Source organism: Echiichthys vipera (genome assembly GCF_963691815.1).
Source record: "Echiichthys vipera genome assembly, chromosome: 17".
NCBI lineage: Eukaryota > Metazoa > Chordata > Actinopteri > Perciformes > Trachinidae > Echiichthys > Echiichthys vipera.
In genome coordinates, this window is record NC_139842.1 from 3,770,747 (window position 1) to 3,784,618 (window position 13,872).

At 47.0% G+C, this 13,872-nt stretch overlaps 1 protein-coding gene across 1 annotated transcript in view; it reads left to right on the forward strand.

Moving 5' to 3' along the window:
- The window catches only part of cacng2a (calcium channel, voltage-dependent, gamma subunit 2a), a gene marked incomplete at both ends in the record, with an annotated part of 74,225 nt that extends 62,580 nt beyond the window's left edge, over positions 1-11,645 (forward strand). Inside the window, 2 exons of the mRNA XM_083931859.1 lie at positions 9,609-9,749; positions 11,110-11,645. Of these exons, the coding sequence (XP_083787985.1) occupies positions 9,609-9,749; positions 11,110-11,645 (677 nt within the window). The remainder of the gene's footprint in view (positions 1-9,608; positions 9,750-11,109) is intronic.
- Positions 11,646-13,872: the final 2,227 nt, after the last annotated feature.

Consider the following 13,872-nt stretch of genomic DNA (forward strand, 5'->3'; position numbering starts at 1 on the left):
AGGAGGGCATTTTAGCACATGTTTTGGCCCCAATGAGGGCACTTTAGCACACATTTTGGCCCCCATGAGGGCACTTTAGCACATGTTTTGGCTCCTAGAGGACACTTTAGCACATGATTTGGTTCCTGGAGGACACTTTAGCACATGATTTGGCTCCTAGAGGGCACTTTAGCACACGTTTTGGCTCCTAGAGTGCACTTTAGCACACATTTTGGCCCCCATGAGGGCATTTTAGCACACATTTTGGCCCCCATGAGGGCACTTTAGCACACATTTTGGCCCCCAGGAGGGGACTTTAGCACACATTTTGGCCCCCATGAGGGCACTTTAGCACATGTTTTGGCTCCTAGAGGGGACTTTAGCACACGTTTTGGCTCCTACTTTAGCACACGTTATGGTTTGGTTAATGCCGTTGAACTCCTTTATCTCAGTCAATGGAGTGAATGCTTGTTCCATATTGACTCTGGTTTTTGCCCGTCTCCCGTCACTCGGCTGCTGGGACAAATAACCATTTAACCCAGTGCCAGCCTACAGTAGCTACACCCAACGACAGACAACCCTGGCAACCAGGAACACCCAACGCTATTGGCTGCTACCATGGAAACAGAACGGGACAGAAAGTCATTGTCAAACTCGTAAAAGCATTTTAAAATATTAATTCAGACTAAATATATTTTTTACCCCTCAAAACGCCCCGTGGTGTATATTTTCTAGAAAATACAGCTCTTTGTTTCCTGTGTTCTGGGAAATGAAAGCACCAGTGTGAGTCTCGGTTGCAGTGCATGAAACTAAATATTCAGATTATTTACCAATTGAGTCTCAGGTTGCGGACGAGCTGCTGCGGAGCCACGGGGGTCTGCATGGGTGTTGCGTCTCATTAAGTTGTTTGTCAGCCGGCGCTGAAGAGTGCCAGCGCTCAGACACCAGCCTGAGCTGCAGCCGTGCCAATCAATACAGTACACACAGTATCCGCTCTCATCCTGGGTCTCTGGGAGGCTGGCACGCATGTTGGCAGGACGGCAGGGCCGGGCCGGGCTGGGCGGGGTGGGGCGCCTTCCACCACTCTTTACTACAGCACCTCCCGCGCCGGTGCAGCCACCAACTGGCCAGGCAAAGCGAGGCACCGCCCGTGTGTCTGAACGCTGTCGTACTCTACAGCCCTGGAGGGAGGGCAAAAAGAAGCCAGCGTCATTTAGCAGAATCTGGTTAGCTTAGCTTAGCTTAGCATAAAGATTGGAAACAGCTGTCTTGGCTCTGTGTTGTGTTCACTAAAGCAAAGCGAAGTCTTCAGCTTCACCACATAAAACCACACAATAACACACATTACATAGATGCCATGTCTTTCAATACACAAAGAAAGAGTTAAAGAAAGAGTAAAATGGTTTTTGATCCGTTGATTGCAACCAAATCACAACTCTACTAACTGTTTATGTTAGGTTAATATGGCTCACGGGCTACTTCTCTTCAAAGCGTCTCGAGATAAACACACAAAGAAAAAAAATCACCCTGGTAATTTTCATCGTGCTTGTTTAATTTGTGGGGCTACACCGTGGTGTAGTGGTTAGCACTGTCGCCTCACAGCGAGAAGACCCCAGGACTGGGGTCCTTCTGTGTGGAGTTTGCATGTTCTCCCCTTGTCTGCGTGCACGTGTTAGGTTAATTGATGACTCTAAAATCGCCCGTAGGTGTGAGTGGTTGTCTGTCTCTGTTCGTCTCTATGTGTCCTGTGATAGACTGGCGTCCTGTCCAGGGTGGACCCCGCCTCACGCCCGATGTCAGCTGGGATCGGCTCCAGCCCCCCGCGACCCCGACAGGGACAAGAGGCTGAAGATGAATGAATGAATGAATGTTTAATTTGTACAAAAAACGAAGCGTATAAGCCAAAAGTTGCGTCTCTTACGGGGATCGGCTTTTCCCAAAATGTTGACTTTAATATTCCTTTAATATATGATTCAGTGCTCATTTGAAAAGTAAACTCATTACTGTATTGTATTGTGATATCACTCAGTTTAAAAGGGGATTCACAGCTTAATTATTTAATTATTATTTAGATTCTTATTCTCTGAACTCTGGGTAACTCCTCACCACTTCCTGCATGTGGATATGAAAGGAACAGAGAAACTAAATACTGACAATATTCAGTGTCCTCGCTCAGTAAAAACCAAAGTAGAGGAGATTTCCTCCATCTGGGCGAAAAGTAAACTCGTGGGCCAGTTCTCATTTTGGCGACTGACAGAAGAAACAGCCAGGGATCGTGGTGGTAAACAGAAAAGTGCCAATCATCAGCAGGGAAACGGTATAACAAGAGATTAGTTAGAGTTTGAGAAAATACGTCATTTAGTTTCTTTTCTTTGCCTTTGAAGATTCAGACTCATTTCCTTTTATTTAAACTATAAATTTACACCTAAATAAAATCTATTCTGTACGTAAAAAGCTGTGTAAAGTCACATTTAACTGATTATTTGCAAACGAAGCAGAGTGCACATGCAGATTACACTCTCCAGCATGTTTGGAGTTTCAAAGACACCAAATAAAGTGTCACGTCTGGTGTGAATGATACAGACCAGGGGTGAACTGTAAAGACTGGAGGTGTATAAGTTACGGATAAATGAGGAAACCAAGGGTCAAAACCAGAACAGTCCACAAAACATCAGGAAGAGGTTCAAAACTAGCAGAGAAAGACGAGGGTATAGGTTAAATATGTGCAGGGCAGGAGGGCGGGACATCTGGGCGACAGGTAGAGAACAAAGGAAGGAAAGTTTGATGAAGAGGTTCCGTGCATTGCTCAACAGCACCTCGGCAGTGCCCAGGAGCTGAACTGGCACCTCTCCAGCCACCAATCCACGCTCCATTCATGGTCCACACAGGGACTCCAACCGGCGACCCTACGGTTACCAGTTGAGTCACCTATGGACTGAGCTACTGCCGCCCAAAAGCATTGGGGGATTCGAACTCACGCAGAGCTTAATAGAATAGCAGTCCACCTTAACCACTTGTCCACCTTGTCACAACGCAGCAGTGCTGTGTTCCCCGTTGTTTGAACAGATGTGAGTTTTTAAAAAATCGTAATCGTCACTTTACCTCTTTCTTATCGATGAAAAAGACGTCTAACTGACGAAAGAGGTGATGTAATTGTTCACATGTTCAGCCGTTGTTGTCTGTTTTGTTTCAACGGAGCGTTTGGACCCGGAAATCTTATTTTGAAAGGGTGTTACGTCAGACTGAACAGCCGGATAGAGGGGATGATAACAGTCTGCGGAGTCAGGTAGAAGGAAAAAGGGCCGCACTGCCTCATCGCTCTACGTTCAAAACAAGCAGAACACGTGTTGATGTCACATGTGACCACCTAAGTGAAGAAACAGAAGATGCACCGCGCTCTCTCAGCGACCGTGACCTCGACCCAAATCCAAACCGACGACCTCTGCGCTAAACTCACCAGGGCTCCCTTGAGATCCCTTTCATGTGGGCCGAAGAAGAAACACAAGACGCCGCGGAGGTCGCCGCTGTCCTTAGCTTAAAGGACAGAGGTCAAAGCTTTCATTTGGACGGCGTCGTCGTTTTTTCCAGCAGCCGGAGATTGACAGCGTCGCCGTGGCAACAGCCCTAATGTACTAACGTCACCCCGCCACACGGGCCCTCACCTATACACTGACACATAAAGAAATAATCACACACTACAAGACGATAAAGTTTTGAGTCCTAACTTAGCACAGTTTGAATATTACGTAGTCCAAAGTCACCTTATGCATTGATTCATCAGTATTAATAAGATGTTAATGTCATATATAATAATATATTAGTCAGAGAGGACCATTTTCTGCAGAGTAAGCACTTTAACTTTTGTGTCTTTAAGTGTGTTTCACTGGAAACACGTGATACTTAAGGACTTAACTGTATGGAATATTTCTGCATAGTTTTGCTTCAGTAAATGTTCTGATATCTTACTGAACACTAAACCTAATGTGACCTTGTATTTCTTTATTCTAACAATCAAACAAAAAGAATAAGGATTGTTAGTACGCATTAATACACGTACTAAGAGAAGCAAAAGTCCCGTGTGTGACTGACATTATCTTTCATTTATTTTAACATTTAATTCAATTCAATTCAATTTTATTTATAGTGCCAAATCATAACAAAAGTTATATCAGGACACTTTACAGAGTAGGTAAAGACCAAACTCTATGACTTATTCCGTGCCCCGTGCTTTAGGGTCCTTGTCCCCCCCTCCAGGCCCGTTTGTACTCACACTACCTGGGCCTCGGAGAATGCTTCTTGCTGCCTATACGTCATCACGCCGTAACACGTCACACGCATTGATGACGTCATGGCGATGCGTGGCTTTGTTTCCAGATCTTTCCGTAGACCTCTGAGTTTTTGTGCGTCTTGTCGACTGTTTTTGAATCTTTTCATCGACCAAATCTGCAGTAAACACTCCACCTCCGCATCACACCAACGTGAACCTTTCACCGCCATTGTTTGAAATGTCCGTGCATGGTCCCTCCTTCTTTTTTCTACGTCCCAACAGGCGCACAGGAAATGACCTCAGAACCGTCGTAGGCCTCGTGCACGTACACGTGCGCACGCTCGTGCTCTTACATGTGCAAACGCGCTTTACAAAAGCCCACCTCTCCCAAACGGGCCGTGGACGGCCAGCTGGCCGCAGTTATGCGCGGAGCGGTTTCACTCACACTGGTCAAACGCACTAGGCTTGACCCGAAAAACCTGTTTTGGCCCGGTGCGGAAGGACAGTGTGTGTGCGCCCTTACATAGACCCAACAATTCCCCGTAGAGTACGGTGGCGTTGAAAACCTTCACTATAACAAACAGGAACGTCAGACAGACCCAACTCTGTGGAGGACGGACATCTGTCTGCACCGGAGAGAGGAAGAGAAGGAGAGAGAGAGAGAGAAAAGACAGACAGATGGACAGAGAGAGACAAAGACAGAGACAGACACACTTCCAGTAACTATAATAAGTTGTCACAAGCTGCTGAAACAAGTAAAAACAAACCCAAAAAAATCACATTTTATTGCAGGTTTTTGTGCGATCAGTAACCTTCAACGTGTCCGCGGGGACAGACATTATCAGCCGGTAGCTGATGTTTAATAGAAGGTCAACATCAGTTCAAATCGATATTTTTGTCTCACACACTGCGCAGGGCTGTTAAACACAGAGCATCCTGGCCTGTCCTGCAGAGACGAGTCCCTATCTATCTGTCAGCCTGTCAGTCTCTCTGCCTGCCTCCCCCCGGGGGTGCTGCCGCGCTTAAACATCCCTCCAGGCAGGATCCAAAACTCTGACAACCCGTCCTTAAAAGACGGAAAGGGAAGATGATGCGGGACCTCCCGAACATGTTGAGAAAGGATTGATTTTTAAAATAGGTGGCCTCTCAGATGGGAGCAGCGCCACACGCCTCGGGGCATAGTTACCGTCCCCCTGTCCACGGTGACGGCTCGGACACACAGCTGTCTGAGCTTCACGCCTCCGCTACAGTGTTAACGCGGAGTGCATGCTGACGTGAACACTCTGCAGCCAGGTAGAGCGTGGTGCAGGGGGGGCGAAAAAAACCAGATCCCAGGGAAGACACGGTACATGCTGGGAGGTCGCCGTGAAGGTTAAGGTTTGGTTTGGTTTCATTTATTGTCCACGATGTGGAAATTTGTCTTTGGTTTCATAAAAGCAACGAGCAGGACGACAACGACAACAGCAACACGTACACGCAAACATCCTCAGGGCAACAAGCAGGACAGCAAAAACAACAGCAACACGTACACGCAAACATCCTCAGGGCAACAAGCAGGACGGCAACAACAACAGCAACACGTACACGCAAACATCCTCAGGGCAACAAGCAGGACGGCAACAACAACAGCAACACAGACCAAATTAGGAACCATGTCCTGCCTCCTGCCGCTCTACCAGGTGCCACTCCTCCCCTTAAATCGAGCGTCCATTCATTCATCTTCAACCGCTTGTCCCTGCCGGAGTCGCGGGGGGGGGCTGGAGCCGATCCCAGCTGACATCAGGCGTGAGGCGGGGTACACCCTGGACAGGACGCCAGTCTATCACAGGACACATAGAGACAAACAGAGACAGACAACCATTCACACCTACGGGTGATTTAGAGTCATCAATGAACCCAACACCTGCACGTCTTTGGACTGTGGGAGGAAACCGGAGAACCCGGAGAAAACTCACGCAGACACGGGGACAACATGCAAACTCCACACAGAAGGGCCCCAGCCGGGATTCGAACTGGGCAAATCGAGAGTGTCTCCAGTAAATAAGAGCACCTCTGACTCAGAGAACCTCCTGCTGCTGTGCTGCACGTGTGAAAGGGTTCATATGTGATAACGGTTTATGTTGTTTTTGCTCAGGACGCAAGGAAGCGCGGCGTCGAGTGTTTAGGATGAGTGGCTCCTCAAGAAACCCGCAATCGTCCCGTTCCCGACAGGCACGTTTCCAATCGCCGCTGACCTCGTTTAGTAAATAAAATAATGCCCGTGAACGTCGGTGCTGAGGTGGAATAAAAAAGGAGAAAATCAACTCATTGTGATCAGGTTTAAAGTCGTGCTTCTTAAACTTTGCTGCATCCTTGTCAACAACCCGTACATCTGTCCTGACCCTCTGTCCCCCTGTCCCCCTGTCCCTCTTTTGTCCCTGCAAATGAAGCCGATGGAGGTAAAAGAGCCCCGGTGCCCTCGGCCGGCGTCGATATCTTCAGGGTTAACGGGATGGAGGCGCAGACGGGAGAGGGGGAGGGGGTGTAGACTTAGAGGACCAGGGTCAACTCTCAGGACAACTTAATATTTAATCAACTCAGCTCACCGGTAACCCTAAACCCCACGATCCCCTCCGGTCACATAGGGAGACGGAGTGGGAGAGAGACGGAGGGGGGAAGGACGGCGAGATGACACTTTATCTTTTAGAATCGTCTCGTGCTTTGACTGAGAGCGAATCAAGTGACAGATGGAGGAGAAAAAAAGAGTGAAAGAAAAGATCTTCCAGGCGACGAAGACGTGCGCAGCAGACGGAGACAGACAGAAAGAAAGATGGAGGACGGGGGAGAACGTTCAGAGCCCAGACGTCAAGGTTAAAGAAAGTGACGTGGTGATGGGGATGGATGACAGGATGAACGCAGGAGGGGACGGGGAGCAGAGGCACGAGGGTGTCGGGGTCAAAACACACACACGTTCTTTCAAAAGGTGCTCGCCGCTGAAGCAAAGCGCTCTCCGGCGCCCGTCCTATCGTTGTGAAGCAGATGGCGTCCGTCAAGTTTAAAGCTTTTATACTCGAAAAACACACAAAAGTGAAGATTGAACAGACCATTTATGAATTAATGAGGACGATATTTCCTAACTGCTGTCCTTTAATCACATTAAAGGTCATTTAAATGAATTATTTTTTATAAAACAGCACCGAAGAACACAAGTAGCGATGTGACAGCACAATATTTCATTAGTTGATCATTAATTTTCAGTGGTTTTGACGATAAAAACAATAATGGTTTAAATTTTCTACAAAATAAAATAATTATGAAAAAGCTGTTTTCTTATCTTTCCAACAACCAACTCACAATTTATTGATTCATTAAATTAAAAAAAAGAATAATAAAAAAAAGTTAAAAAATAATAATAAAACAAATAAAAACATGTTGTTGTATTGTTTTATCTTGATATCATTATTTTATTAATAGGTTTTATTGTATTTTTGGCTTTTGTTGTTTCCTTTTATAACACACACACACGCACGCACGCACGCACGCACACACACACACACATTTTTGTATTTTATGTATTTAAATATTAATTTCACTTTTATTAATATTTAATGTATTGTCTCATTTTATTCTATTACGTAGGCCTACCTTATCTGTGGACTCCTGATGCTTATATTTTAATATCATAACCCTTTTTTTATAACTTTTATAGTTGTAAAGTATTATTTTTTATTATTTTATTATAATATTATTTGAAGTATGTCACACCAGGAAGAGCGGGATAGGGAGGTGCGTTAGGGATCATGCCAAAATAACAGTAAACAGATATTTAATAAAACATAATACAAATAAAATAATGAATACCTAAATTCACATAAATTAAATATAAATAAATTAAATAAATGTGTCAAAATCAATACCAACATACTGTTTTTAATATAAAGATAAAAAGTGTTTACGTGACTCTTTATTTAAACATAACCAGGCACAACAGTGCTTTTATTGTGAAAATCCAGAGCCACAAACACAAGAAGGGGAGCTTCCGGCTGTTCTTGTTTTTCATTGATTGATTAAAATATAAAATAAATTTATATTGCATTTCCCTTCAGTCCCTGCAGCTTGGTTTGTTCAGTACGTTCCTAAAATGTGGATCATTCATTTGTAACGAGCAGGTGCCTTTGAAAACGTTTACGTCTGGATGCAGAGCCTCATCGGGCGCTGTGGCGACTGTGGCGAGCCCAGTGGAGGGTGAGCGATGACCCAGCCAGCCGTGGCCGCCGCTTGGCGCTCTCCTCCGCTGCAGCTGTTGACTGCTGCCTATCAGCTCGCCCGTGGGCTCAGGGGTGGCTTTCCCACCGAACACTGCCAGGCGCCACTGAGCCTTAGGGTGTTGTGGTGGTGGTGGTGATGATGGGGGGGGATGGGTAGAGGATAAGTCAATCCCCGTTGAAGAGAAGAGGGTGTGGGGAGCGGTGAACGGCAGCAGGTAGGCGGGCAGATGGGCCCCCAGGAGCCCCGGCAGAGTCCCCGTGGAGGTGCAGGCGGCCGAGTTCAGCTGAGAGACACCCGGCCTGGCGTCAGCACTTTGGGGAGAAGCTGGGAAAGTGCTGAGGCGGCAGCCACGTGGGGGAGATGAGGTGAAGTGGTGAAAATTTAACCAGCCTGATGAAAGTTTAAGTGTGCATCTTAAACAGGAGACGGTGGGGGGGGGGGGGGGAGTATGAAAAGATGGCTGGAGGTGACTTCCTTATTGTTTCCCTAACAACGGTCTGCTTCTCATGAGTCTAATTTTACCTGACACCTGAGGGCACGGCTCTTTTTTTTTTTACCCTGACTTGACCTGAAAAGTTACTTCATATCCCTCTTGCAGCTTTTTCCCTTCTTGATAATTAGCTGCAAGGACGTTGTTCAGCTTCAAGGACGCCGGCTTCGTCCCTCTGCACTGCGGCCCGGCTCGTGTACACGCCAGAGCCCCCGTAGCACTTCTGCTCACCGCCGTTCGCATGATGCTACATAACGCAGCCAGTTAGCTCTGTGGTCTGCGGAGAAGTGTGCAAAGAGAGAGGGAGGGAGGGAGGGAGGGAGAGAGGGAGAGTAAAGCGGTGTGATTACATAAGGTTGGGTAACAGGCTCTCTGTGGGGACACACACTCACTAGACAGTGTTGATGGAGTCTTTCACAGGCCTGATGGGGTGTTGATTAGGATGTGCTCACACACAAGGAGCAGATGCTGAAATGGATTCTAATGTGCCTTTTCTCTCTTTGTTTCCGTACTCTCGTCACTTCTTTTCATCCCCCCTCTGTCTTTGTTCCCCTCCGTTGGCTGTTCCCCTCATGCGCTCCTCCTCTTCTTCTTCTTCGTCCCTCCACCTCCGCTGATCCCCAGGTGCGGTGCGAGCCTCCAGCATCTTCCCCATCCTCAGTGTCATCCTGCTCTTCATGGGAGGCCTGTGTATAGCTGCCAGTGAGTTCTACAAGTCACGCCACAACATCATCCTCAGCGCGGGAATCTTCTTTGTGTCTGCAGGTGAGTCCGGCGCCACGGCAACAACGCGAGACGGGTCTTTGAATTCATTTAAACGGGCCATTCTGTAGAATGTGTATTTTAACCGTTGGTACTTTTGACGCTAATACTTACAACTTTTAGGGCACACTCCCACTGTGCCTCCGTCCCGTGCCCCGTGCTTTAGGGTCCTTGTCCCCCCCTCCAGGCCCGTTTGTACTCACACTACCTGGGCCTCGGCGAATGCTTCTTTCTGCCTATACGTCATCACGCCGTAACATGTCACACATTTATTGATGACGTCATGGCGATGCGTGGCTTTGTTTCCAGATCTTTCCGTAGACCTCGGAGTTTTTGTGCGTCTTGTCGCCTGTTTTTGAATCTTTTCATCGACCAAATCTGCAGTAAACACTCCACCTCCGCATCACACCAACGTGAACCTTTCGCCGCCATTGTTTTAAATGTCCGCGCATGGTCCCTCCTTCTTTTTTCTACGTCCCAACAGGCGCACAGGAAATGACCTCAGAACCGCCGTAGGCCTCGTGCTCGTACACGTGTACACGCTCGTGCTCGTACATGTGCAAACGTGCTCTACAAAAGCCCACCTCTCCCAAACGGGCCGTGGACGGCAAGCGTGCGGCAGCTAGGCGCGGTACGGTTGCACTTTAAAGCTCGTAATATCACGACTTTAAGACCGCTTAGCTTCATATTTACCGCACAGATATGAGAGTCGTATCAATCTTCTCGTCCAACTCTCTGCCAGAAAGTGAATAACCATATATCTGAAAATGTACTCCTTGAAGAAGTTGCTTCTTTTGTGATTCACGTTATACCACCACATGAATTCATAAAGGCCACGGCCGTCTCCTGTACCGCAGCTACAAGTCTCTTTGTGTATTCTTCCTCCTCTTGTCCTCTTTTCTGTTCTCTTGATGCTGTTGCCGGGCTCAAAGCCGTCCGTTGGGACTCGTCTCTAAAAATACGGTGTCCCTGACACACTTTCCAGACGATCCATCTTCCCAGATATACCACGTCAAACATTGCTCCATGTAACTAACAAGTCAAACTATATATATATATATATATACATATGCATTATATATATAAGTGGATGCATCAAATCATCTGCATTAAGAGCGGAAGCCTTGCCTCTCGCTGCGAGGGCAAAGATTAGGAGTCTGAGATCAGTCATGTTGGACGGAGAGCTGGATAAGTACGCTGTGTACAGTGCATGAATCAGAACATATGTGGTATGATAGTGCAGATTCAGCTGTGCATACACTAAGAATAACTATGAGCTCACCCTGACTGATACTTTCTTTGTTCTTTTCCCCCCATTACCCATAATCCACCCCTCTCCGTCCTGCACCTCCCAACCCTTCAGGCCTGAGCAACATCATCGGGATCATCGTGTACATATCAGCCAACGCGGGGGACCCTTCGAAAAGCGACTCGAAGAAGAACAGCTACTCTTACGGCTGGTCCTTCTACTTCGGCGCCCTCTCCTTCATCATGGCTGAGATGGTGGGCGTCTTGGCCGTGCACATGTTCATCGACCGCCATCGACAGCTGCGAATAGGGGCGCGTGCGGCCGACTACCTCCAGGGCTCGGCCATAACACGGATCCCCAGCTACCGTTACCGCTACAGACGTCGCTCGCGCTCCTCCTCCCGCTCCACGGACCCGTCACACTCCCGCGACACCTCGCCGGTGGGCCTCAAGGGCTTCAGCGCGCTGCCATCCACAGAGATCTCCATGTACACGCTGCCCCGGGACACCCTCAAGTCCTCCGGCACGCCCACCGCCACCTACAACTCCGAGAGGGACCACAACTTCCTGCAAGTCCACAACTGCATCCAGAAGGACCTGAAAGACTCGAGCCAGACCAACACAGCGAACCGCCGCACCACGCCGGTATGAAGGGAGTCGACACAGGCCAGGGCGGCCGGGAGCGGAGACCAGGAGACACGGGAACCCCTGTGGGTGCAGTACGCCCCCGGGAGAAGATGGATTTCCATGTTTATAGACATTTGTTCTTTTTGTTCAGCTGCATGACTTTTCCATTTCCATTGTTGAGAGAGTTTCAACAAGTCTGCCGAGTTCCGGGTTCGAACGGCAGAACAGTGAGAACGGGAACAGTGTCCCGAAAGAGTGTCATTTTTTCGTTTGTTTCTTTTGTTCGGGAGGTTTGAGGGCACTGAACAGGAGGGTGGGAGGGCATTTATGAGATACAGATTTCATGATTTCACAGCCCTTTGGTTTGACAGTTTTGCCCCGCGAGTTCGGTCGGAGCAACAGGTCAGAGCTCCCCCCCCAACCGCTCAGATACACACCTCTTTTTATTTACCGACTCATCTTCTTTTGCATTAAAACTGTGAATTGTTACAGTTTGGGATTCAGTACGAATTAGCCCAATCTGTAATCTCTAACAAAGGTACTATATATATACATATATATGTATTACTTTTATAAATAAATTATTACGTTAATAATCAAGAGATACAGACTTTACCGAAGCAAAAAAGAAAAAAACAAGTTAACTAAACCAAGTGCTGTCGACGAGACGAGGAAAAGACTCTTTTAGCGTTCGTTTGGAAGGTCAAGAACGAGAGAGGGCGCCGCCGGAGGCCGACGCAGACAGTCAGCGGTAGATTAATATCTATTCTTTTAACAGAACCTTCTCGTCTTTTTCTCAGTCCCTGTTCGCTTTCTTTTTGTTTGTGCGGGGTCGTAACGGGAGCGTTGAACCCCTTTAACAGCAACAGCCGACAAAAAAACAAAAAGGGGTCAAAGTTCACAAAGACTCCGAACACGACTTCTACAAAGTAAAAAGGAAGGAGCAGAGGGGAAGAGAAAGAAGAGGACGCCAAACACAAAAATAAAAACAAGTTTAAATATGAGATAGTACAAGAGAAGCTACGTGACTCACGGTTTCAGAAATTAAATGCATGCTATTAAATTACAGCAGATCTGCTCTTGAGAAACTTAAGTTTTAAAGGTTAAATAATTATAAGGGGAAAAAAAAGCAAAGACGCTAAAGTTTAAAGTATTAATGTTTTCATGTGTATTTTTCTTATTTCTCTTTTTTTTATTATTATTTCATTTAGTTGATTTGATCTTTTTGCTTTTGTGAGACGAACCAAACAAACGATCGACATTGAACTAAACTGCTTTTTTAAAAATGGTTTGGTTTTTGATTTTCTTTCTAAATATATAAATATGTGTATGTACGTGTTTTATTTTGAAAACTCACACAGCCTTAGTCATTTTCTTTGTTTCCTTTGATTTTTAACGTGTTGTTCAAATTGAAAATGAAATCTTTAAAAAGGTGCCAAAACCGAATGATCCTATACTTGGATGCATCAAGTCCTGATGAATAAAATACGAACCCTAGGGGGAACAAATCAGCATGTTTCACTGCGTGTCTCTAACACACTCTACCTTATAACGCATCTTCTCTTCCAGCACTAACACCTGTCTGTCCGTAGTGTCATCATATCTGCACCGCGGTCTCATTTTTACAGGAGGCAAAACAAAACTAAACTGGGTGTTTGAATATTGTCCGTCTTCGCGGTACGCTGTAGGGTAGAGCGGCGCACTCACACTGTCCTTCCGTACCGTGCCCAAACAGGTTTTACGGGTAAAGCCTAGTTCGTTTTACCAGTGTGAGTGCAACCGCTCCGCGCCTAGCTGCGGCCCGCTTGCCGTCCACGGCCCGTTTGGGAGAGGTGGGCTTTTGTAGAGCGTGTTTGCACATGTACGAGCACAAGCGTGCGCACTTGTATGAACACGAGCACGAGGCCTACGGAAATTTGAAGGTTTTTAGGTGCAACTTATAGTGCGGAAAATACGGTACTAAGATTTTGGTTGCGGGTGGTGGCGCCGTTCAACGCGTGATCGTGCTGCACCAATGAGGTAGCTGCTTTTTGTCAACAGAATGGAAAGATGGCGGCTCCCGGGACCTCATCGAGCAGTGCCGACGCGCTCCATGACAAAAAGATTGTGTAGATGCCAGACTGCGGAACTTTTCGGGGTTCACCTTGTGGCCTATTTTACCTTTCCATCACACAGCCATGTTTAAAGCCTCTTTCACACATGCACTGCAAACCTGAGATGATCTAGATCAGGGGTGCCCCACCCTGCTCCT